The sequence below is a fragment of the Aedes albopictus genome, chromosome 3 (genome assembly GCF_035046485.1).
Source record: "Aedes albopictus strain Foshan chromosome 3, AalbF5, whole genome shotgun sequence".
NCBI classification, from domain to species: domain Eukaryota; kingdom Metazoa; phylum Arthropoda; class Insecta; order Diptera; family Culicidae; genus Aedes; species Aedes albopictus.
In genome coordinates this window covers 423,267,968-423,295,292 of record NC_085138.1, presented here as the reverse complement: position 1 = coordinate 423,295,292, position 27,325 = coordinate 423,267,968, and the positions used below count along the sequence as shown (strand labels likewise).

The 27,325-nt window shown below is 41.0% G+C and overlaps 1 protein-coding gene across 6 annotated transcripts in view; it reads right to left on the bottom strand.

Annotated features, from left to right (window-relative positions):
• The window catches only part of LOC109433485 (cytochrome b5 reductase 4), a 364,704-nt gene that overhangs the window by 287,689 nt on the left and 49,690 nt on the right, over window positions 1-27,325 (bottom strand). Inside the window, exons 1-2 of one of the 6 annotated variants that reach the window (XM_029875783.2) lie at window positions 15,446-15,997; window positions 671-1,071 (exon numbers count right to left, since the gene is read on the bottom strand). The exons of 2 other annotated variants lie outside the window; for them this stretch is intronic. In XM_029875783.2, coding sequence (XP_029731643.1) covers window positions 671-968 — 298 coding nt within the window. In that variant the 5' untranslated portion in view covers window positions 969-1,071; window positions 15,446-15,997. Of the gene's footprint in view, window positions 1-670; window positions 1,072-1,202; window positions 1,640-15,445; window positions 15,998-27,325 lie in introns of those variants that run through there. 3 more of the 6 variants (XM_062856388.1, XM_062856389.1, XM_062856387.1) reach the window with 3 other exon arrangements.

The following is a 27,325-nucleotide window of genomic DNA, read 5'->3' as shown; positions in this document are numbered from 1 at the left end:
GGGAAAATGATACGGTGGATTGAATGAAAAACATCGTATTCCCATAGTAATTCCCATACAAACTTTGAAGGGCTTGTGCAGTCTCAATTTTCAACCAAATGAGCTCAAATTTTGGGAGAAGGCATATCATCTGGATAGGAATCGAATAAGCGGTGTGGAGCAAAAACGATTTTTTGAACCACGCTAGTGGGTATGTTACGCCAGCAGGAAGATTTATCTAAACAAAACCCAATGAATACTACAATCTTCATCATAAACATCTCAATCTCAACAGACATACCTAGTAACTAACAACTAATGAGTGAAGTCATCGGAGTAGTAGTAACAAACAGTTTGTTCTTCTATAAATCATACGCCATTGTAGACGAGCAAAAGTTTCAATTATATCCGTGCCAAGAGCAGAACACTTCAGAAAGCATAGAAGCACTACAATGTACCTGTACCGTACTTCGTTTGCTAACGAGAATGGATTCAACGCTAGTTAGAACAAGTATAGTGGAACAACGCAACTGCTTCGTTAGTTTTTGCTCTTCTCCGGTTATAGTGGTTATGATGGATTGATGTTACCGCAAACAATGCTACTGACTTTTGCGAGAAAACAAAAGGTAATAACCCACCTGGGAGGGATTTAGCATGTATTAAGCTTTCCACTAGTTATGAGCCGACTCACCTTCATCATTCTCATCCGCTTTCGCCTCCTCCACCGGGGTCGCCCAGAAATCATCATCCACGTCACTTTCGTCGCCATTTTTCACTTTCACTTCATCTGTGCCCGCCGAATTCTTCGCATTCCGTTCAGCACCACCGCCATTGTCGGCCGTCCTATCACTACTCCCACTGCCAGGTGTCTTCTTCCGCCCGGCCCCACCGCTCTTCGCTGCACTACTAGTCCGTTCGTCCGATTCTTCACTGCCGACGGCGGCATGCTTTCGTCGTTTGAATATTTTCAGCCACCCACAAAAGCTCATGGCTTTTTTGGCTTCAACGAGGACGATGCGTGTTGTTCCCGTTGCCGTCGTCGTCGTCGTCGTCGTCGTCGTTTCGAATCTTCAGCACCTGTTGGAAGGCACACTGAAACAACCCCTACTTTTATAAGCGAACGAACACAGCTCTGTGAAAAGGATTGCATCTAGGTACACCGAGCATAACCCCGACGGGTAATAATCGATCTCGTACTGGTTTGGGACTCGGTCGGTACCTACGTATCTGTGCATGTAGTTTGTGCAAGTTCGAAATTTCCGGAATCGGTAGGATAACTCCGAACTCCGGAGATAGGCATCCGGCAAAGGCAACCAATTGTTTGCTTTTTGATGGTTCCAGGTATGCTCTAATGGTGTTTACGAGCAATCATCGTACGGCTCTCAGTGAAATACAGTGTATGTGAGAATGTGGTGGACTGAGGGAGAGCTGCTAATTGGTATGCTGCTTTGTGGCGTTGTTGGTTGGAATGTGCTTTTTGAGGCACATTAAGCTTTGAATCAGCGGAAATGGATGGCGTGAGGGATTATTTTATTAGTAGAAATTTCCGTCCGATTAGCTCATAATCGGAATATTTTCAGATCTGGCTTGTTTGATTAAATTATTATAATTGCTAATCAATTAGAGGGAGGATTTTTCAGGATGTATAAATCCAGCGGTGTCACTAGATACTATCTTATTATTTTGCTCACCCATACGTGTTTGAAATCTACTCTGTGGTGTTTCAAAAACGCATACGATTTTAGAATTTAAAGCGTTCTCACAAACTTAAGAAAAAATGCAAAACTTTTAACTTAACTTTTTAACCCCGGATTTCTTCGAAAATAATTTCCTCAGAAGTTTTCTTCAAAGATTCATTTAGAAATTTCATGGAAGATTGCTTTAGAAAACCTGGTTAAAGTTGTTTCAAAAAATATTCCATGAATTTCTCCAAAAAGTCTGTCCAGAAATTGGCTTTCCAGAAGTTTCTCTAGCGACTCCTTCAGAAAACTCTCCAAGGAATCTTTACGAAATTATTACTGTTCATGTTATTGTGTATCGCTCTCAAATTCCTCTGAAAAGTGATCCTTAACCGGATGCAGGAAAAGATTGATGTAACTCACCCACGGCAGTAGCAGGATTCCGTGTCGGACGATCCTGTATGGACCATATTGTCACGCTCTGTGTCGTCTTGGTGCAAATTAATAAATTTCAAGAGTCTCTCTATATGTTGTTCATTGATTGAGAAAAAGCTTTCAACCGTCTCAACCATGAAAATACATGGGGAGACTTCAGACGCAAGGGTGTCCCTGAAAAGATTATCGGCCTCATTGAAGCACAGTACAAGGCATTTTCATGTAGAACACTGCAGAACGGTTTCTTGTCAGATTCATTCGGGTCGTGACTGAAATAAGGCAAGGTAAGGTAGGTGCGATTGATCATGCATCAAACCGTGGGTTGCTGTTACAGCCCATTATCATGGAGCACCTAAACGACTTCGAACTGGCTGACGGCGTTGCTCCCCTAGCTTAACGGCGCTCTGATATACAGAGTAAGCTCGATAACCCAGGCAACACACATGTTATAATAGAGTTACGACAGCGCTAGTTTTGGTTGTATAGAAGTTTATTTCACGTAATTCTAACATTGTGTTGAAATAACGTAAAATAAACTTCTATACAACCAAAACTTGCGCTGTCGTAACTTTTATATAACATGTGTGTTACTTGGGAATCTTTCCAATCATTTCTCGACGGCAGATCTTACCATCAACAAGACAAAACCTTTAGATATAAACACGGTCAACCCTTCCATCTTTACGGTAGCTTGGCAAGCAGTGGAGAATGTTGAAAGCTTGCAATATTTTGGTAGCCAAATGGCGGCCCATGGCGACTCCAAGATCGACATAGGTGCACGGATCAAGAAGGCTAGGGCTTCTTTTACGAGCTTAAGAAATGTATGAAAAAAAAAAATAGATGAGTCGACGCACCAAAATCAGAATTTTCAACTCGAACATTAAATCTGTTCTGCTGTACGCCAGTGAAACTTAATGTATATCACTGAAGGGTATTCGTGGAGTGGAGAACAGCGACAGACATTCGGGAGTAAAAGTAGAAGTCGGTCACACTCTACGCAGGGGCAGAAACGAAATCTGTACAAGCGTTAGATTGAAACCCAGCAGAACATCGCAATAGAGGCAGACCCAGAGGTTGAGGGCTACACAGCCTCAACAACAAAATAAAGCAAGTCGACAAAAATTTGACCTGACCACAGGCACAAATGTCCCAAATGGAGGATAACGTGCCTCTGGAGCCGGCCTTCTGATACCGTGGGTGCTCAGGACTGTAAGTAAATAAGTTTAAGAAATTCTTCCAGGGATACATTGAGAAATTTCTTCGAGGTTCCCTTGACAAATCAAGAATTCATAATTCCTTCAGAAATGGAACGGGCTTGGTGGTCTAGTGACTACCGCTTCTAATTCGTAAGCAGAAGGTCCTGGGTTCAGTCCCAGGTCCGTCCCTTTCCTCCTACTTCGTATCTTTCTATGTACTTTCTCCCTCCTCTCTGCATATGCAACTCATGTATGTTCATAGCCATCGCTAGAACCAGAAATGTTTGGAAAACCGTTTCTTTTCCTTCTCACTTTCACAGCACAGTGTTAATCTATCAGACAATGCCTACGAGTTATAGAATTAAGCAAACTATGCCTCATTAACTTCATAGTAATAATCACACAAATCTATCACGTTACACCTGGCATTCACTCACCATTCTGTGAACCCTCTGCCAACCATATCCCACCATATGCTGTGATTGCTTCCTTTTCCCCACATTGAACTGCAACCTGAAGTGGCAGGCACCATTGTTGCCAAAAAATAGAAGATTACCTACGCTCCCACACTGAAGATACCTGCTAGTCCCCTGCAGATAACCCATTAGTTCCTTGTGTGAGCGTAGCTGATCTGGCGATACTGAAGTAGCATCCACAGGCGGTCGATGAAGCTGTAAAGCTCAAGCTCAGCAGTTTAGAATTCCTTCAGAAATTCTTCCAGGGATTCCTTAAGATAGTCCACCTGGGATTTCCATAGTTTCCACAAAGTTTTCTTTGTGAATTCTTAATAAATTTCTTAAGTGAATTTCAAAGGATTTCATCAGAAAATCTACTATTAATTCCTTACATTTCTTCAATCTCTTTACTTTGGTGAATTAACTTTATGCTAGTAAATTCAAAATCTCTTCATGTTTTTTTTTTTTCTAGAAACTACTTGAGAATTCCGTATAAATCTTCCGGGGATTGTTTAAGAAATTTCTAAAGGACTTCTTCTAGATATTCCCATTGAAAATTCAGAAATTTCTTTTTTTTTTTAGAAAGTTTTTTTGGGATCTGTAAGTTTGCTAGGCCAGAAATTAGTCTGCAATTTCTTGGGTTTGTGCTCACGTAAGAACTTTAACTACACCCACGGGACACGATACGAGAACGGACACAACACGTATTGTTCTTACAAACGATTTAAAGGGTTTTTAATTTACCTTTTAAGCCGACCGGTTTCGGGCTCGATGCAGCCCATCGACGGGACGATGTCCGACTAATTACGTAGAGTCGCTCACACATATTCGTACTTTACACAGTACACGTCGAGATGAGATAAAATGTTACTGTATTTTCAGCTTCGTCAAATGGAAGAGTGGTGACAATATTGGCGCATCATCTTCATTCATCAGCGGAGAGTCGGCAGTAGCGATGAACATTGATTCCCAAGCATTCAAATGTGATGTTTTTCTTACATTTTTCAATAGTTTGGCTTGCTCCCAATCCACTGTGTGTTCTTCAGTCAAAGCATGTACAGCTACACTCGATTCGTTCGGTCTACCATTCTCCACCGCATTTTTATGTTCACGCAGGCGAACTTTCAATTTGCGGCGAGTTTGTCCGATGTACACGGCTGCGCAATCTTTACAGGGAATTTGGTAGATTCCTGATTTTTCCTCAGCCGGAATCTTATCCTTAAGATTGCACAACAAATCCTTTAGCGTATTTTGGCTTTTGTACACAACGTGAAGTCCATGATGCTTCAGAGTGTTTTGAACCGAATTGGACAATTTGGGGTAGAAAGGCAGACTGACCCTCCGGACTTCTTCTTTCTCGGGTTGTAATGTTGTTGCATTCCTTCTATGCTTCTTCCGTTCGTGTTTCCGGAGAATTTTGTCCACAAATTCTTTATCGTATCCGTTTAGCTCTGCCGCCCTGTGGATTCTACTTCTTTCTTCCAGGAAGTCCTCTTTTTCCATTGGTATGCTGAGAAGACGATGGGCCATGGAGTGAAACGCGGCTTGTTTTTGCGCTCCAAAGTGATAGGAATCCGACGGTTTATAGCGATCGGTGGACGTGGGTTTACGGTAGATTGCAAACTTTAATCTGTTATCCTCTTTCCTAGTAATCATTAGGTCCAGGAATGGCAGTTTTCCGTCTGTTTCTCTCTCCACAGTAAACTTTATAGTTGCGTGCCGTGAATTGAGCAAATCAAGGGTTTGTTGCAAGTAGCGTTCTTTTACTGCCGCAAAAACGTCATCCACATACCTTCTCCAAACTCGAGGGAAATATTTTTCTTTCTTAAGTTCTACCTCAAAGTCGCTCATAAAAATATCAGCCAGAAACGGAGAAAGCTTGTTACCCATACTGAGACCGAACGTTTGCTTATAGAATTTTCCTCTGAATGAGAAAAAGTTCTGGTTCATGCACGTTTTGGCCACCAAGAGATAAGCTTCAATTTGGTTCGGTGGAATTCGACATCGTTCCAAATGTCTTTGGAAGCTTAACAAGGCATCGGCAACTGGAACATTCGGGAAAAGGGCCAATTTTTCTCTGAATGAGAAAAAGTTCTGGTTCATGCACGTTTTGGCCACCAAGAGATAAGCTTCAATTTGGTTCGGTGGAATTCGACATCGTTCCAAATGTCTTTGGAAGCTTAACAAGGCATCGGCAACTGGAACATTCGGGAAAAGGGCAATGCAGTTGTAATCATGGATAAACAGGATTACGATTCTCGCGTCCATGAAATGATTAGTGACGGCCCATACGAGGAGTGTAAGTACAAAAACGGGAAACCCAAGGATCCTCTCAATATGATGATCGAAGAGGCTAATGGGGTTCGTCAAAAGGTTGCGCATCTAATGGGTGAAGATAAACTCGAACGAAAATTTCTAGTTCCAAACCCGAAAGTTGCATCGTTGTACTGTCTCCCCAAAATGCATAAAAACCCTGTAGCGATGCGTCCGATTTCGTCTAATATCTCCACACCTACTGAGAAAATGGCCGCGTGGTTGGTAGAGGAGTTAAAAAGGTATCCGATAGTTCATCGAGCAAACGTTAGAAACTCCGTTGAACTGGTAGAGCAAATAAAGGATTTCGAAGCGAGGCGTGGTGAAGTTCTAGTGTCTTTTGATGTGACGGCCCTTTTCCCGAATGTTCCAGTTGCCGATGCCTTGTTAAGCTTCCAAAGACATTTGGAACGATGTCGAATTCCACCGAACCAAATTGAAGCTTATCTCTTGGTGGCCAAAACGTGCATGAACCAGAACTTTTTCTCATTCAGAGGAAAATTCTATAAGCAAACGTTCGGTCTCAGTATGGGTAACAAGCTTTCTCCGTTTCTGGCTGATATTTTTATGAGCGACTTTGAGGTAGAACTTAAGAAAGAAAAATATTTCCCTCGAGTTTGGAGAAGGTATGTGGATGACGTTTTTGCGGCAGTAAAAGAACGCTACTTGCAACAAACCCTTGATTTGCTCAATTCACGGCACGCAACTATAAAGTTTACTGTGGAGAGAGAAACAGACGGAAAACTGCCATTCCTGGACCTAATGATTACTAGGAAAGAGGATAACAGATTAAAGTTTGCAATCTACCGTAAACCCACGTCCACCGATCGCTATATAACGTCGGATTCCTATCACTTTGGAGCGCAAAAACAAGCCGCGTTTCACTCCATGGCCCATCGTCTTCTCAGCATACCAATGGAAAAAGAGGACTTCCTGGAAGAAAGAAGTAGAATCCACAGGGCGGCAGAGCTAAACGGATACGATAAAGAATTTGTGGACAAAATTCTCCGGAAACACGAACGGAAGAAGCATAGAAGGAATGCAACAACATTACAACCCGAGAAAGAAGAAGTCCGGAGGGTCAGTCTGCCTTTCTACCCCAAATTGTCCAATTCGGTTCAAAACACTCTGAAGCATCATGGACTTCACGTTGTGTACAAAAGCCAAAATACGCTAAAGGATTTGTTGTGCAATCTTAAGGATAAGATTCCGGCTGAGGAAAAATCAGGAATCTACCAAATTCCCTGTAAAGATTGCGCAGCCGTGTACATCGGACAAACTCGCCGCAAATTGAAAGTTCGCCTGCGTGAACATAAAAATGCGGTGGAGAATGGTAGACCGAACGAATCGAGTGTAGCTGTACATGCTTTGACTGAAGAACACACAGTGGATTGGGAGCAAGCCAAACTATTGAAAAATGTAAGAAAAACATCACATTTGAATGCTTGGGAATCAATGTTCATCGCTACTGCCGACTCTCCGCTGATGAATGAAGATGATGCGCCAATATTGTCACCACTCTTCCATTTGACGAAGCTGAAAATACAGTAACATTTTATCTCATCTCGACGTGTACTGTGTAAAGTACGAATATGTGTGAGCGACTCTACGTAATTAGTCGGACATCGTCCCGTCGATGGGCTGCATCGAGCCCGAAACCGGTCGGCTTAAAAGGTAAATTAAAAACCCTTTAAATCGTTTGTAAGAACAATACGTGTTGTGTCCGTTCTCGTATCGTGTCCCGTGGGTGCAGAAATTAGTCTTCTTTTTAATATATGAGCGAGATAATTTTTCGGCAATAGCAGTCGGGGTGGTAAGCAAACACAGTTGTTGCTCCTACGTCTGACGTTTCGGTTCTTTATTAAACCTTCTTCGAGGGGATCTAAAAATCAGGTGTTTAAATAGACGTTGATTTCCGATTCTTTCCCTCAATTTGCCCCATTTTACCCTACTTACAGGAGTTTGTATTTTTGTAAAACTGTGTAGTGGCCTACATTTGGTTGTCTGTAATGTGTCTATAGATGGCTTGTAATGGCGTCTTTGATGCCCAAAACATAGTGGGTTTTCTAATTTTATCATTTTATTTTGGTTTTGGAAATCACTTACTGCATGTGTGTCGACTTTTACGTCCGACACTGTGTTTCGCAACTTTATAGCAGCTTAATCGCTCAAAGCTTGTTTTTTATCGTTTCTGTGATTTCTTCCTGCCTACGCTTCTTGGTGCACCTGAATTCTACGCTTTCGAGACTGATATTGACGTTTTCAATCTTGTGTGAGCAATGTTTCGATTATGTTGTGTGTATGTGTATTATCCGTGTTTGTTGTGATTCCGTGTTTTTTTTTTACATTTTCTGAGTTTTTCTGTTTCTTTGTTCCTAGCTTGTGAAGTATTCCTGCGTGTATTGCATTTAAACCCTTTGTGTCTGTTCTTCGGTTGATGCAGTTGTTGTTTTTCACAATGTGACACATTTCCAAATATGGAAGTGTGTGTGGTTTGTTTGTTTTGTCTAAAATTTTCATGTTTTCTAGGTTGAATCGGTGGTTCTTGACGATCGTGTGTTCCATTAGGGCTGTTTTCTGCTGGAGCTGGATGATTTACGGATCTGTTCTGTTGACTCCTGTTTGCTGTAGTCTGTCTAGCACGTTATAGTGTGTTTTGTGGCCGCTGATGCTTGAGCCTGTTCGTCGTCATGCCTATGTAGCAGGTAGAACAGTCATGGGATGGAGTAGATAACATCGGTCTGTTTATCTTCGGGGATCGGATCCTTCTTTTTTGTGAACAAACCTCCTACAGATTTCCAGTTGTATGTTGCAAGCCGTATGTTTTTGTAGTTTTGCTGGATTTCCTTGTCGATGCGATTCGACAGGTGAGGCATGCATGCGATTGAACGGTAGGTATGTTCCAGGTCCATTTCATCCGGTGTTGTTGTTGGGGAGTCATTGTGGGTATTCGATCTATTGGCCAGTCTGATGCGTAATGACTTGGGGTAGTTGTTAAGCTTGAGGTGTTTGTCTATTAGTTGGTTTTTGGAAACTTCATCTAGGTCTGTTGACAAACTCTATTTATGAAGTTTCTAGCCGTATTCAGTTTTTCCCTAGGAGGCGGAAAGACCGGAAATTCAAAAACTTCCCAATCGCTATGGGTACCAAAGTACCACCGCGTTGTGACCTTTTGGTTCTCGTGGCGAATGAGCAGCATGTCCAAGAAGGGTTTGCAGTTATCCACTTCCAGTTCGTGCGTGAACTGGACGTGGGTGTCATAGCTGTTGAATGCTTGCAGTACGCTTTGCAATTGGTTGAGTGGAATTGCAGTCACCAGATCATCGACAAACTTCCGAATGAACGGGATGGTTAGTTTGTTCAAGACTGAATGTAGCAGGCTCTCCGGCAGTGGCCGAGGATAGTGGGTTTCCCATGGTGGTTCCGAAGATTTGGTGATAGTGTTGACCGTCATAACGGAATCATCATACTAGAATCTATACAGTACTCTACGATCTCAAGAAACAGATCTAGGTTTATATTCGTGTTGGGTTTTATCTCGTCCCACCTCATTTAATGTTGTTCAAGGCCAGCGATTTCGGAATCGATATTAAGAGAGCTTTCACATGGAGTAAAATCAACACGTAGTTTTCCTGTAGTGTTACGTTGTTGATGAACTCACAAAAAGTGTAGGAGTCCTTAATGTTGTATTCACTTATCAGTGACTTCTGGAGGATACTCCCAACAAGGTACGAAAGGTGGTACGACGGTGCCGTCATATTTGGTATCACAGGTCTCAGAGGATGGTCGGGTTTGTGCGCCTTTGGTTGACCGTAGATTCTAGGGCATACTGCTTTATATGTGGTTATCCTACTAGCTGTTTTTCTGTCGTTGAGACCCAAATTCCTGAGTCGGTTGACCAGGCTGTTGTTCTGTTGTTGGTTTCGTGATGTGGGGTCTCTTGAAATGGGTTCGTACGTACTGCGAACTTGTAGTAGTTCTAGCATCTTGGTCTTGTAGTCCTGTGTCTCCATCAATACCGCCTTGTTTCCTTTGACCGACTTCAGGACTACGATAGTTAGGTTCTCGCTCAGGAACCTTCTCGTTATTCATTCAGCGTTGGAACAGAACTTCACTAGTGGATTCAGTTGACGGTTGCGGTTGTCGTTATGATGGAGGTAGTGGAGAATCGAATTTGCGATGACACAGCTTGTACGGTCTTGTACTGTCATGTCCGGGTCGGACTTCAGTATTTCTTCTACATCGGCGAGCATGTGGTAAAATAATATCGGATCCGTGTTTGTCTGTGGGAGCGCAAACTTTGGTCCGAGGCTAGCAAGACTTGTGCTTCCGGTGGGATGTTGACTTGACACCTAATTTTTAGATCCCCTTGAAGAGGGTTCAATAAAAAACCGAAACGTCGGATGTAGGAGCAACAACTGTGTTTGCTTATACCACCCACACTGCTATTGTCGAAAAATTATCTCGCTCATTGAAAGTTTCAGTCGTAAACGATAGTCAAAATACATCTTGGTCGCCGGGCCCCGTGGCGTAGTGGTCCACACGTTCGCTTCATAAGCGGATGGTCATGGGTTCGATCCCAGCCCCGGTACTTTGTCAGTTGCTCTTCCCCCCGATAGCGGTTGGCACCTGACCCTTTTCTGAGCTCTCATAGCTCTAATGAACCCGGATAATTGGATATCGGCGAAATGGCAACTCATAATGGACCCTTAATCGGACTGGTAAAAGGAACAGCAGCAGCTACACATCAACATACTTGTGCTCATCATTCTATCACCGACAGGGTAGGAAAGTGACAGCAGCACATAGGTTGCCAGTTAGACATAGTAGAATTAGGATAGAATACATTTAGGCGCTGTACATCAATATAAATGCAGCTGCCAATGAATTAACTACATCGGCTGTTTTCCTACTCTCCGCATCGACCAATGTGGCGCTCGTAAATCGCAAAAACATTGCAGGAATTAGACCAAAAGTTTTCGTGGAATTTCCTTCAGTGATTGCAGCAAAAAATTCTCCAAAGATACCTGCAGAAATTCATTCCTATAGAGATTTCTTCAGGAGTTCCTCAATATTTTAATCCATGTATTTTCTTAGAAAATTTCCCAGAATTTCCTTCAATAATTTTTCAAGGAATTCTTCCAGAAATTTCTCCAAAAATATTTCCCAGGAAATACTACAGAAATAGCTAAGGACATAGCCAAAGAGATTTGTTCAAATCTTTACAGAAGTTCTTCTGCAGATACTTCGAAGGAGATTCTTTAGAAGTACGTTAGCTTCCTACTAACTTTAGGAAGCTTTAATTTCTCGATTAATTCTTTTATGAATTCCATCAAGGGTTTTTCGATGAGTGTCTCTAGGTATTCCGACAGGAAATTCTTTAGAATTTCTCCACGAGATTCTACCAGGAATTTTACTGCGAGCCCCAAAATCCTCCAGATTTTCTTCCAATAATGGCCTTGGGGATTTATAGTTCTAGTTTCACTAACGATTTCTTCGAAAATTCTTAAGGGTTTCTTTTAGAAATTAAAGCAAGGCATTTTTTCAAGTGTTCATCCATGTTTTTTTTTCAGAAATTCCTTCAAAAATCTTTCAGAGATTTCTGTTAATATCTTACACGGATTTAAAAAAAAAATGCTTCTCAGGGACTTTTTCTGAAGTTCTTGCAAAAATTGCATTAAAAATTACTGCAGGAATTCTTCAAGAAATTGAAATTCCTGTAGAATTCACTGCAGAAAGCCCTGAAAAGAGCTCCACCTGGGAGATACCTATGGAAAATCCTATAAGAAATTATGGAAAGTTTTCTGAAGGGATTCCTGGACAAAATTTCATGCAGCAATATCTGTAACCTGTGGAGAAATTCTTGTATAAATCTTTGAAATACCTTTGAAAATAGGCACGGTAAAGGCTGGGTATGCTACGCAATTCAGATCCCATTGTGATCCACTAGCCTCTGCCCAGCAACTCCTATCCCTACCTCCACGCGGTACCGGCCGGAAACTATGAGCAACCTTAGGGAAGATCGGGTAACCAACCCCGGTGGGACCTTTGGTCGTAGGCTGACAGGGAAGGGGGGGTTTGCTTCGGCAAACCTGAGCGTCTGTTCTCCAGGAGGAGCGGCTCACAACAGCGTCCTGATCCCCATGTTAGGGGCGGCTGATCTACGTCCGAGTGCCAGTGAAGGACTCTAAGCTCAACTGTGCACTATGGTCCTCCGGAAAGTAGGGGGTTGGTGTCAGGCCCTACGAGCCAACCGTAAAAACCCATTGTAACGGAAAATCAGCAACAGAATAATACGAACCGAGACCAACGGCAACGACCCCAGCGAACAAAAAGGACTTGTGATTGGAAACTCGGTACGTGGAACTGCCGATCTCTCAACTTCATTGGGAGCACCCGCATACTCGCCGATCTACTGAAGGACCGCGGGTTCGGCATCGTAGCGCTGCAGGAGGTGTGTTGGACAGGATCTATGGTGCGAACGTTTAGAGGTAATCATACTATCTACCAGAGTTGCGGCAACACACGTGAGCTGGGAACAGCTTTTATAGTGATGGGCGACATGCAGAGGCGCGTGATCGGTTGGTGGCCGATCGACGAAAGAATGTGCAGGTTGAGGATCAAAGGCCGATTCTTCAACTTCAGCATAATAAACGTGCACAGCCCACACTCCGGAAGTACTGATGATGACAAGGACGCATTTTACGCGCAGCTCGAACGCGAGTACGACCGCTGCCCAAGCCACGACGTCAAGATCATCATAGGAGATTTGAACGCTCAGGTAGGCCAGGAGGAGGAATTCAGACCGACGATTGGTAAGTTTAGCGCCCACCAGCAAACGAACGAAAACGGCCTACGACTCATTGATTTCGCCGCCTCCAAAAATATGGCCATACGTAGCACCTTTTTCCAACACAGCCTCCGTTATCGTTACACCTGGAGATCACCACAGCAGACGGAATCTCAAATCGACCACGTTCGGATTGACGGACGGCACTTCTCCGACATTATCGACGTCAGGACCTATCGTGGCGCCAACATCGACTCCGACCACTATCTGGTGATGGTCAAACTGCGCCCAAAACTCTCCGTCATCAACAATGTACGGTACCGGCGACCGCCACGGTACAACATAGAGCGACTGAAGCAACCGGATGTCGCCTCAGCATACGCGCAGAATCTCGAGGCCGCGTTGCCAGACGAGGGCGAGCTCGATGAGGCCTCTCTAGAGGACTGCTGGAGTACAGTGAAAGCAGCCATCAACGACGCAGCCGAGAGCACCATCGGGACGTGGAACGGAATCGACGGAACGAATGGTTCGACGAAGAGTGCAGAACGGTTTTGGAGGAGAAGAATGCAGCGAGGGCGGTAATGCTGCAGCAAGGGACTCGACAGAACGTGGAACGTTATAAGCAGAAGCGGAAACAGCAGACCCGCCTCTTTCGGGAGAAAAAGCGCCGCCTGGAAGAAGCGGAGTGTGAAGAAATGGAACTGCTGTGCCGTTCCCAAATCGGCTGATAGTCAGAATCTGGGAAACCGAACAGCTACCGGAGGAGTGGAAGGAAGGGGTAATCTGCCCCATTCACAAGAAAGGCGACCATTTGGAATGTGAGAACTTCAGGGCGATCACTATTTTGAATGCTGCCTACAAAGTGCTATCCCAGATCATCTTCCGTCGTCTGTCACCTAAAACAAATGAGTTCGTGGGAAGTTATCAAGCCGGCTTCATCGACGGCCGGTCGACAACGGACCAGATCTTTATCGTACGGCAAATCCTCCAGAAATGCCGTGAATACCAGGTCCCAACGCACCACCTGTTCATCGACTTCAAAGCGGCATACGATAGTATCGACCGCGCAGAGCTATGGAGAATCATGGACGAAAACAGCTTTCCTGGGAAGCTGACTAGACTGATTAAAGCAACGATGGACGGTGTGCAAAACTGCGTAAGGGTTTCGGGTGAACTATCCAGTTCATTCGTATCTCGCCGGGGACTGCGACAAGGTGACGGACTCTCATGTCTACTCTTCAACATCGCGCTGGAAGGTGTGATGCGACGAACCGGGCTCAACAGCCGGGGAACGATTTTCACAAAATCCGGTCAATTTGTGTGCTTTGCGGACGACATGGACATTATCGCTAGAACATTTGAAACGGTGGCAGAACTGTACACCCGCCTGAATCGCGAAGCAGCAAAGGTCGGACTGGTGGTGAATGCCTCAAAAACAAAGTACATGCTGGTAGGCGGAACCGAACACGACCGGATCCGTCTGGGTAGTAATGTTACGATAGACGGGGATACTTTCGAGGTGGTGGAGGAATTCGTCTACCTCGGATCCTTACTGACGGCTGACAACAACGTGAGCCGTGAAATTCGGAGGCGCATCATCAGCGGAAGTCGGGCCTACTACGGGCTCCAGAAGCAACTGCGGTCGAAAAAGATTCACCCACGCACCAAATGCACCATGTACAAAACGCTAATAAGACCGGTAATCCTCTACGGGCACGAGACATGGACCATGCTCGAGGAGGACCTGCAAGCACTCAGAGTTTTCGAGCGACGCGTGCTAAGGACGATCTTCGGCGGTGTGCAGGAGAACGGTGTGTGGCGGAGAAGGATGAACCACGAGCTCGCTGCACTCTACGGCGAACCCAGCATCCAGAAGATGGCCAAAGCCGGAAGGATACGGTGGGCAGGGCATGTTGCAAGAATGCCGGACAACAACCCTGCAAAGCTGGTGTTTGCAACTGATCCGGTTGGCACAAGAAGGCATGGAGCGCAGAGAGCACGATGGGCGGACCAGGTGGAGCGTGACTTGGCGAGCATCGGGCGCGACCGAGGATGGAGAGCGGCAGCCACGAAGCGTGTATTATGGAGAAATATTGTTGATTCAGTTTTGTCTTGAATTTGATGTAATACTAAATAAATGAATGAATGAATTGTGTATCTTATGAGGCTTATCAAAACTTATGTAGTGGCCCGCAAAGTATGTATTTCATTGTGCTGATGGACGAAGGCGGGCTGTAATGACTTGATTGAAGCCAGGTGGAGAATGTTTCTCCAATCAATTGTGTCCAATTGATATAATTGCACTAGGTTCCAACGACTATAATTTTCGCGTAATCTTCGCATCGTGCAAAGTGATATTATGCAGCTCCAGCCATCCACAATCGCCACCTCAGCCCTGACAATATTTAACAAAATAAATACACACTTGAAGGCGCGATTTTGATTACCCTCCCCACGTCCGCAGTCACTTTTGTTGTCGTAAATCAGAAGATCACGTCCGCGCGGCACAATAACAGAGAACCACCCACCACCAGCACTCCCCCACATACTGAATCGCTACGGGCTATTACACTCATTCGAAACCAAAACATTTGCCACCTTCTCTCTTCACCGTCCGTCCATCCTTCTCACTGCCCAAAAACGGAAGCTGCTGCAGCACTAAAATCACATTGAGTTGCAATGCTAATTAGTAGTCATGGCCGGACAGCGCAGCCCATCCAACACACAGTCGCACCGGAGTCCGGAATTCGATTACAGGATTCTTCAACTGGATCCACAACGAACGGAGAAAATCAAACAAAATCTGTGGCCCGAAGCTGTCAAATCGATCCGTTTTCTGCCTTTCTCTTCGGACGGCGGATGTGGAGGAGACTGCCACCAGCAGCAGCGCCACACCACAGACGGGGTTTGAGGTTGGAAGCAAACTGGAAATGCGTAAATTTAGAAGTAACCGTCGTCGTATTGCAAAGGGAAACTACCGGATGATGAATACCGATCACGGCCGCGATTCGTGGGATAGGTCAGATCCGGCGACGACCGACCGAGCTCGTATCATCACGAGGAGCGTACTGAGCGGCGGAATGTGCCGTTCTGTCGTATTTTATATCGAAGCTGCTGGCGGTGGCGCTATCGTGCCACAGTGATGCCAAATGAGAAGATCCAACAGGGTACAGTTTTTCTAGAATATTGTGTTTCGGCCAATGATGGATAAATATGGATAAATGACTGCATAAACTAACATGCGTTCTCTACAACCCTTATTGCAAACGAAATAATGGAGACGCAAGGTTGTTTGCTAACAATTATTCTGAAGCTACATCCCTCTCATTTAACCCATTTCCGCCCAGTGATCTATTTATAGATCAGTAACTTTTGCGATAACTGCAGAGATATGAAGCATTTTGGAAGACTGGTGTCTTCAGCAAAGTTGTTGAGGAAATCAAGGACTCTCCGATAGCGATTAATTTAGTACGTATTCGCTCCAGTAGGTGGCGCTAGTGATCATGAAACATTGTGCTTTGATAGGTGTTTCGTCAACAACCATTGCCAATGTCGTCGCGCTCGTACCTTGAAAATCCAACTACATAGAAAATTTTTGTCTTAAGCAAAATTGATCAGGACATCAAGAGCTATCCGATAGTGAACTAGTTGGTTCTAGGTTTATCCGTTAGGTGGCGCTAGTGATTCCTAAACAATTTAAACCTCTGTATCTCAAGAATTCGACTACATAGAAGAATTTCGTCTTCGGCAAGGTTGATCAGGAGATCAATAGTTATTCGCTAGTGAACTAGTTGGTTCTGGGTTTATCCGTTAGGTGGCGCTAGTAAGTATTAAACAAAATAAACCTCTGTATCTCGAGAATCCGACTCAATAGAAGAATTTCGTCTTCGGCAAGATTGATCAGGACTTCAATAGCTATCCGATAGTGAACTAATTTGTTCTAGGTTTATCCGTTAGGTGGCGCTAGTGAGTCCAAAAAAAATTAAATCTCTGTATCTTGAAAATCCGACTAAATAGAATAATTTCGTCTTCGGCAAGGTTGATCAGGACATCAATAGCTATCCGGTAATGAACTAGTTGGTTCTAGGTTCATCCGTTAGGTGGCGCTAGTGAGTCCCAAAAAATTAAAACCTCTGTATCTCGAGAATCCGACTACATAGAAGAATTCCGTCTTCGGCAAGGTTGATCACATCAACAGCTATCCGCTAGTGAACTGGCTGGTTCTAGGTTCATCCTTAAGGTGGCGCTAGTGAGTTCTAAAAAAATTAAATCTCTGTATCTCAAAAATCCGACTAAATAGAAGAATTCCGTCTTCGGCAAGGTTGATCAGGAAATCAATAGCTATCCGCTAGTGAACTAGTTGTCCTAAAAAAAAACTCTGTATCTCGAGAATCCGAATAAATAGAATAATTTCGTCTTCGGCAAGGTTGATCAGGACATAGCTATCCGATAATGAACTAGTTGATTGTAGGTTTGTCCGCTAGGTGGCGCAAATGAGCTCTAAAAATTCTGAACCTCTGTATCTCGAGAATCATATTTAGCAAAATCACTAGACTTTCACACTTCCTATGAAGCGTTACGTAATTTATGCATGGTGACTGACGTCATGCAATAGTTAATAAATACACGTTTTGCGTAATCTTTTTATGAAACATCGTATTACAATGCATAAAAACTGGCAAATGCAACAAAATTTCATCTTTTTTACTGTTACGTAATTTTTAAACGTTCCCTGCCTCAAAAAATTAATTGAAAAGATGTAAACTTCACGTAGTTTTAACCCTAAAAGGGATACCTTCATGGCCTCAGTTTCGTCACCTCGCTGAGTGTGTTCCATCAAAGACGAGCTCTGAAATGCGTCTGGGGTCCAGGTGTCCCTTTTAGGGTTAACTATGTTTAAATTTTTGCTGAGGTGGCTTTCATTTCATCAATCAATGGAAGTTTAATTTGGTGGGCCAAAATATGTGCACTTGGTAGTCCAAAATAAAGTCAGGTGGTCCAAAATAGAAGCCCGAGATTCTTCGGGAGTTTTGATATTTCTTGTATTCACTACAACAATTTTGAGTCCTGTTTGGCCTTTTTCGACAAAAAACATGTTGCTTTACGTAATGCATACTGAAATTATCCATATGTTGAAGTGAGAACCTTTTTTTTCGCTGAATTGTTCATCCACTTCCTATCCTACATAGAAATATTTCGTCTTCGGTAAGGTCGATCAGCGCTCTCCGATAGTAAGCTAGTTGGATAAAGGTATATCCGCTAGGTAGCGCTAGTGAGTTTTAGAAATTCTTAGCTGCTGAATCTCGAAAACCAGGCTTCATAGACAAATTTCGTCTTCAGCAAATTTGATCAGTACATCAAGGGCTAACGGATAGTGAACTAGTTGGTTCTGGGTTTATCCGGTAGGTTGCGCTAGTGAGCTTTGAAAATTCTAAACGTGTGTATCTCGAGAATCCGACTACATAGAAAAATTTTGACATTACAAATTCTAACAAACTTACTGTGATCGACTAGTAATCAACGCACTTGATACTATCGCTACTTCTCACTCGTTTTATTTGTATCACCTACAGTAAAGCTAATAGCATATGACTACTCTCACTGTTTGCGCGAGGGTAAAATGGCTGATTTTCGTTGCAACACATAGAAATTTTGAACTTGTGTATCTCGAGAACAGAACTACATAAAGGCCTCTGGTCCATATAACCACAGCTGAAAATTACGCGAGCCATGAAATACGATCACGCATCATCAGCGGAAATCGTTTCTACTAAGGTTTCTAATAAGGTGGTCCTTTATAAAATGAAACATAAACCAAGCTCAAAGAACACTTGCAAACATTTGGAGTTTACGAATGACGAGTGCTAAGGATAATCTTTGTCGCTGTACAAGATAACGGTGTGTGGTGGCAGAGGGTGAGCCTCGTGCTCGCTACCCTCTGCAGTTGCTGAAGCCAGAAGGATACGGTGGGCAGGATATACTACAAGCATGCCGAATAACAACTTATTTTGTATACATATTATTAAAATGATGCATATTGGAATGCCTTATAACTGTTGAAAACTATCCATTGATAAACAAATAGTAGATTTTTTTAGTTATTACTAATGTAAACCCTTTCTGGAACATTTCAAACTATATTTTTTTTTATTAGGAGAATATCAACTATTCATTGCATCATGATCAGTCATCTAAAATAGATTTACAAATGACTACAATAGCTTTCTTTTATGTGGTTGAGGTACTCCAGAAAAAATCAGACATCTTCTGTGATTGTGGCATAATTCGGGCGTTAATGGGTTAAAAACCTTTCTGCTCAGTTGTACTATGAAAATATGATTTGATTTGGATTGCGAAGAATTTGACCGATATTTTTCATCAAAATTCAAAATTCAAAATTTTCAAAAAATTTTAACATCTATGTACCATAGTGTCACGTATAAGGTGTGCCGGGAATTGAATTCAAACTGTGCCCGAAATAGACGTGGACTAGACGGAAACAGAAAACAATCTTATTATTTTAAGGTATAGATCTTTCACAATATTTTTTTACATGATATGGAAGCTAATTTATAAATAAGTTGTTGATACCAAATTAGGCGAGGTGGAAAAATAAACTGGATCATTATTTGTCGCCCAGCTAACACATAGTCTTATATGATGTTCAATAGGATGCTAAAGTGGAGGCCATATGCGTACATGTTTCCATTTAACCGCGTGTAAAGTGTGCGTATATCGCCTCCACTTTTGCATCCTATTCAACATCATATGCGAGCATGTGTTGACAGGGCGGTGCTTAGTAGACGGGAATAAGATAAAAACAAGATTAAAAAGTAGCAGCCTTCGCCGCTCAAACAATTGCCAACACTGCTCTGCTTATCACCTTCTCGTTGCTTTACCAACCCATAATGATGGAAGGCTTCAGTTTCGTCGTGTCCTAAACTTTCGATCGCTCTCGCGGCTCGACCGAAGACGAGAGACTAGTTTGAAGCTTTTACCACCCGACTCTCAGCATCATGACAAAGAAGACAACTTCGTCAGCATGGCGCACAGGGCTAACCAAAACAAAAACAGGGAAATTATCAATGAAAGCTCCAAAGCCAACCCAAGTCTTCGTGTGCCGGGTGGCGGTAGGTCAGCTTCGGCTGCTGATGGTCGGAGTTCGGATTTTCTCAGAGATTTTTCTCATCTCATCTTGATAATGGATGCAAGATGTTGCATAATCGTCGAAGGTATCGTTTGGTTGTTAGCATGTTTGGTTTTCCACAGCTAGGATATGAGTGGGTGGTTTGTGTACTAGGCAGTGGTAGTGCATTTCCTTGGGATTTATCTTGGAAGGCTGTTATGCGTAACAGATCTTGAACATGCATGTGGCGAATATAAATAAGGTACGAATATTCAAAAGTAACTACATATGCAGTGAGAGAATGGATCTTAAGTTTTGTTCACGGACACTACAAAGCCACGTTGAATGCTGATAATTTTCGAATAAAGTTTGGTGAAGTATGTTTACCATAAGCGTAGTCGAGGTTGGAGGATGAAGGGGTGTCTTCACTGTCCCCTTGAACTCAACTAGTATATTTCGAAAATCAAATTCAGACTGTGCTTTGAAGCAGCTTAGGTTTTCCTCGGCCTTTATGACCAGAAATTCATCCAAAGTGCAAAAAAAAAAATGTGGAAATTTTAACAACAGTCGGTGACAAAAGTTAGTAGTCAGTTAGAAGTAGTTTCTTCATACAAAATGCTCAACTATGGAGCTTTGTATCTTAGGTTCCAGAAGACCGAGTTCTTTTAAGAATTATCCCAGGAATTTTTCGTGGGACTTCTTCAGGAGCTTCCCAAGAAATTTGGGAAAGAAGTCTGTTATTTGAATTAAGCTTATGTAGTCCATCGATGAGATGTAAAAATACCAAGTATTTACGTCAAGTTTATCTTAACAACAATTGTCCCGGTAATCATCTCAAATTTCCGGCTTTATCCCAGTTTTCCCCGCTCGTTCCGAATTTCCGTCTTATTCCTCCAAAAATATTATCCATGACTTTTTCTTAGGGATTTTTACTATATTTTTTTCAAGAAATTCTTCAAAGAATTTCTCCTGGAATTCTCTCGAACATTTCTTAAAAAGTTTCACATGGATTCGGAGATAAAATCCTCTAGGGTTTTCCAGAAAAAAAATCAGAAATAATTTCTTGAAATTCTCGTGAGGATTCTTCAGGTATCACTCCTTTTATTAAGCGAATTTGGAAATTTCTCTGACTCATGACTACAATGGACCCAGATACTAGGATATCAGCGAACGGCAATTCAAAATGGACTCTTAAACGGACTTGGAAAAGAACAACAGCCGCACATATGTAAGTATCCTCGTGCTCATCATTCTACCACGGGCAGAGTAGAATAGTGAAAGCAACACAAAGGCAATCAGTTCGAAAAAAGCAGAATAGAATACAAATAGACGCTGCACAAATTGCATGTGCTGTAATTGTATGAGAATTTTTTCTGAGATTTCCTTCAGAGGTATTTCCAGGAGTTCTTCCAAGGACTGATTCAGAAAATTCTCCAGGGATCCCTTAAGAAATTTATTGAGGAATTTCTTCAAGAATTGCACCAGTTACCAGTACCTTTGTCTGCGATTTGTGCAGATCTTTTTTAAGAGATTTCTCCAGATATGCCTCTACGATTTCTTCCAGAAATCCCTCCAAAAATTCCGAAACAGTTTTGCCTTGGAATTACTTGGAGGATGCTGAGCTCTTCCTCCTTCAGAAGTCTCTTATGATTTTTTTCTTCTGATAATTAAAGTTGTCCTTTCTTCTTCTTCTTCTTCTTCTTCTTCTTCTTCTTCTTCTTCTTCTTCTTGGTGTTACGTTCCTACTAGTACAAAACTTGATTTTTTTAGCTTAGTGCTCTATGAGCACTTTCACAGTTATTAACTAAGAGCTGCAAATGACCCAGACAACCAGGAATCGCATAAGGCTGCACGCTGTACATCGTATAAAGTCTTATTGCATATATGTACGGCTGAGGGACAATTTTCATCGCATATGATGTTATATGAACTTATTGTGATGTATCTGGTAAAATTATATAAGAGTGCAAATTCACTTTTATCATGTATGACATCATTGTAGTAGACGATATGCTGATGTTTTAATGCAACGCACTTTGCTCATTCACAAAAGCGTTCGAGCGAACTCGCAAAGTGTCAATTGAAGTTGCGTACTGCGATGATTATACGACTTCGTTTGGTACCTTTTTATTATGTCAGTTTATCTCGCATTGGTGTACAAACTGAATCGCATAAAAGTAAAAATAAACTCGTTAAAATGTAGATACAAGCTCGCATTAGATATAATCATTAACGTTGAAATATTGCGATGTGATACGTGACAACAATGAAAGAGTGGCTCTTGAAGTGCCAAAAAGCTACAAGAAAGTGAGCAGTCATCATTATGGTGACAAAACAAGTTACAGAGCATCCTTTTTGTTTTGTTGACCTGATAATTAACAATGAGTTGTGCTAGCAAGAGAGTGATAACTGTGCGGAATAAACACGCTTTTGAGCTCCAGATAGCTTGCCGAACAAGTACAACGCAGGGAAACCAAGTTCAATCCAACAAACAGTGAGGTGAGTTAGAATGTCATGACAATTAGCCAGTGTGTTTCATAAGTAGTGTTTGGCACATAATCTTTATTATACGTGCAAATTGATTACCTGGGCACCATTTTGCATTCGTACATCGTGTGGCAGGCACAAGTATACTGTATGCCCAAGAAAGTCAAGGGAATTTCTTTCATGGACCGGGAATCGAGCCCGTCACAATCAGCATGGTCTTTGGGTATGACACATCTTTACAGCTGCTGTTATAGGGGCCCCGTTAAATGAAGGGGCTATGTTAAGGTCTCAAGTTATACACATGCCACAGAACATTGGCGGCAGGGCCGGTTTTTGTTGCGCAGAAGTCACTGTGACTTACTTAAACTTATAACAAATAGATACTAACTTGCTAGATGTAAAGTCACAGTGACGTCTGCGCAACAAAAATCTGCGCTGCCGTGACTCTTCTGTGACAAGTATGTTACTTGGGTGTGTTTCTTCAATTATTGTCCTACGATTTATCCTAGACGTTTATCCAGGAATTGCTCCAGAGATGACTTCAGAAATTCTTACAGGATTTTTTTTTTCTAGGAATTCCTCCAGAGATTTTTTGAGAATGTCTTCAAGGAGTTTTAAATGTATCTCCAGAAGTTTTTTGATGGATTTCAAGAGACAATCATCCAGAGATTTCATTTAAAATATTTTAGGAATTCCTGAAGAACTTCTGAAAATCCTTAGATAAATATCTGAATAAATTCTGCAGGAATTTCCAAAGATATCCCAGGAGATAGTTCTGATGAAACCGCAGAATTTTTGGAGAAACCTTAGGCATTATTTCTGAAGAAACCCTTATAGAATTTGTAACGAAAATATAGGAAGTTTTCTGAAAAAAAATTGATAGAACTTCTAAAGAAAACCCTTGCTGAAATTCCTGCAGAAATCTGTAAAAATTTTGATAAGTCTCTGAAGATAAAAATATCATCTCAAAGGAATTTCAGAAGGAATACCAGCCGCAAATTTCTGCAAGAGCTCCATACGGAATTTCTGAATAAATTTTCAATTAGATCCTTGTAGAAATCTAATCTTAAGAAGCAGTTTGGAATGAATCTCTGGAGGAATATTCAAAGAAACGTTAGGGAAATTCTTCAATGCATCTTAAGAGGAATTTCATAAGAACTTCTTGGAGAAATACCAGGAGAAACTTTTCTTTGGACAAAATTCATAAAAAAAATCCTGGGGGAATACCTACAGAAACGCATAGATAAACGTCTGCAAAGATTCGTTGCAAAAAAGTCTTGAGACATTTCTAAAAGAATTCCACTAGAAATTCCAGGGAATATTTTTGAATAAATTTCCTAAAAAGGAAAACCTGAAGGAATTTGTATATGAACTCCTGTTTGTAAGTATGGTGTAATTTCTGCCAGAATCACATAAAGTAATAATACAAGAATCTCTGGAGGAATTCCTGCGGAATTTTCTGAATGAATGTCCAGAGAAACTCGTGAACAAATCTCTGGTGAACTTCCAGAAGAAATACTTGAAAACGTTTCTGAAGGAATCTCTTGCAATTTGTCTGAAGAAACCACTGACAGAATTTATGAGAGATTTTCTAAAAAAAATCCTTGTAGTAAACTTAGTAGGAATTCCTGGAGAAAATTGCGATAAATTTTTAAACAAATGTATAGAAAAAATCTTAAGTCAATTCTGCAGGAGTATTAGAAATAAAACCCATACAAATCTATCTTAAAGATTTCTTGAAAAAATATTGGAGAAAATCATGAATATCTGTAGAAACTTCTTGGAGAATGCCTAAAAGATTTTTTGAAACAAATAACCGGATAAGTTTCTGTAAAAAAAAACCTGGACAGATTTTAAGACCGAATGATTGGAGTTATTGCTGGAGATTTTCTTGTCAAATAGTTTTCGGATGGATTAAAAAACTTGAAGAGAAATGTTTAAGAAAATCCATTAATGCTTTCGTAGAGAATTTTTGGAGAAATTTTTGGAGGATTCTCTAACGGCAATTCCGATGGAAATTCTAGAGAAAATTCCGAAAAAATCCAAGGAAAATGTTCTAAAGTACTTTCAAACGAAATCCGTGAAACACTTTGCAAAAGGAATTCCCGGAGGATTTCCTAAAACAATCCATGGAGCAATTTGAATGGAAAGTATTTTTTAAGTTCGTTAATTAATTTCTGGTAAAATCTTCTGAAAACCTTGGCGAAAATTCCTAGACAAACTAAGAATTTTCTACAAAAAAAAAAAGGAAAAATTCCTGAAAGATTACTCAGAGAAAAAATCATCGTTGAAATTGTCGGGACAGAATTTTGAAAAAAAAATCCCTGGAAGGTTTTCTGGAGGAATCGCTGGAGGAATTTCTAAAGAAAAACCTGGATAGCTTTTTAAAGAATTTCTGAAGTTATTAATGAATGGTTTTCATATGAATCCTTCAATAATTTGCTGAACAAATCGCTGAAAGAATTTTTGAAAGAATCATTGAAAAATTTCTAAAGAAATTCATGGAATAGATTCTGAAGCAATCCATGCAAGATTTTCTAAAAAACATCTCTTGAAACATTTTGGAGGAAGACCAAGTGGAATATATAAATAAATCTTTGGTGGAGCGGATCTGGTGTGATGGTTAGAACACTTGACTATCACGCCGAGGATCTGGGATCGAATTCCACTCCCGAAAAACTCGCAAAAATGTGAGTTCTTCCTTCGGAAGGGAAGTAAAGCGTGGGTCCCGAGATGAACTAGGGCTAAAAATCTCGTTAATTCAGGTAAAAAAAAAAAACAAACAAATGTGATAAAAAATCAAATGAATCTTCGATAAGTTTTTTTAAGAGCCCGTAGAGGAATTTCAGGAGGAATTCGTGGGGTAATCCTTGAATAATTTTTTTAAGAAATCTCGGGACGAATTTCTGAAGGAATATTCGAAATATTTTTTTTATTTGGACCGATTTCTGAAGTATTCCCTGAAAAAAAAAGTATTACAGACAATATAGAAAAAAATAGATATCTATAGTTTTTTGATGCAGGTTTGTCTGGGATTTTTTCGGTACTTTTTTCTGCGAGTTCCTACCATATTCTACTCAGAATCTTTCCTGTATTTTTTTGAAAAATTTTCCCAGGTGTTTTAGTGATGCTTGCTAGATATATTTATGATTTTCTATTCAGTCGTTTTTTTCAATATCCGATTCCATATTCTTCTTTTTTCATATTTCTCTGAGTATCACCTTTGGTAATCGTTCTCATATTTTTCTGAGAGTCTTTCCCATATTTCTCGGAAAGTCTTTTCCATATTTGTAGACAATTCACACCGTCTTCAGCCAGAGGCTGCACAGACTGAACACATTACTTACACTAGACAACGGACAAGACACTGAACACGCAGTGGCCTAGTGATGACTTTTTCGTTTGACGAAAAGTTTCCACCGACTGGAGCGGGAATCGAACCCACACTCCGAGGCTTACCATACGCCTAGACGACTGCCGCCGCTAACCGCACGGCCACGAAGCCCACATGTGGGTGTTTCTATTTGATACTTCTTAGAACCTTTCCAAAGTTCCTTTTAAAATCTTTCCCATATGTTTTCCATATGATGTACTTCTGTGAAAAATGAACCAATTTTCTAATTGTTATAAACATTTGAAGTTATGTTAAGCTTTTTACAACGTTCGTTATATAAGTCATGATTGCTCAAACTTACATTCCATTCGGTTCATTAAATCCGGAAATATAACAGATCAAAAATAACTTTTAGAAAATTATGTATTTTACTAGAGTTACTCTAACATCATTTAAAATAGCTCAGTCCTTCCAAATTCGGGCATTTCATAGACTACTAGTTCAATAGTTGGTGCACTTACTATGGAAAATTGAGAATTTTTGATTCGCTTTAAACATAGTTACACCTAGTTGAACATTTTTTGAAAGAGTGAAGAGCATCCCTGTAGCTTGGATACAAAAACCCAAATTCTAAATTTTTGAAGTAGTACTTCTATATTAGTATTTGTTTGTTATTTTTTAGTTAAACGGAATATTGGTTTGATTTAACCACCGGCATGGTAAAATCAAACTAATATTTTGTGTTTTACGGCAATTAAAGAAACCTAAGAATTAGTAAAAATAAACGGTTGCATTTTGGTAAAAATAACAAAACAATAGTTTAAAGTGGCTGACGTCGGTTTATTATTTTGGAAATACATATTACTCGCAGTAAAAATAACCAATTTTTCAGTTTCTATCAAACCGAAATTGTGGTTTTGAAATAGAAAAATAAAAACTACTGTTTTGTTGGATTAGGAATCAACAAACGTTATTGTTGTTTCAAATTGAATTATTTTGCCTCCATTAAGTAGAATTTTCGAATATTAAACTTGTTTTGGTATAAACATAGTTATTTATGTAATGAGTTGCAAAAAGTTGATTTTTTCAGCACGAGTCGTACATTTATCCAACGAGGCTTGCCGAGTTGGATAAATACGAAGAGTGCTGAAAAAATCGAGTTTTGCAACGAGTTCCATACAAAATTTTATGCAATGATTTTTTCATAATGCAATTCATTTGAGTTGCATAATGTTCATAATGCAACTCAAATGAGTTGCATTATGAACATTATACAACTTTTTTTCATTATACAACTCATTTCAGTTGCATAATAAACCAGTTCGGAAAAATTGGTCATTATGATACCAAAATGAGTTAGATAAAATATAAATTATGATACTGAATTGCATAAAACAATATAATTATCTCAAGAATATACTTTACATGGCTTCTCCAATCATATATTTTCAATCATATATTTCAATCTAGGAGTAATGTGTAGGTTTCAATGTGTTTTTCAGGGTATAATCGAAATTTCCCCAAACTAGAA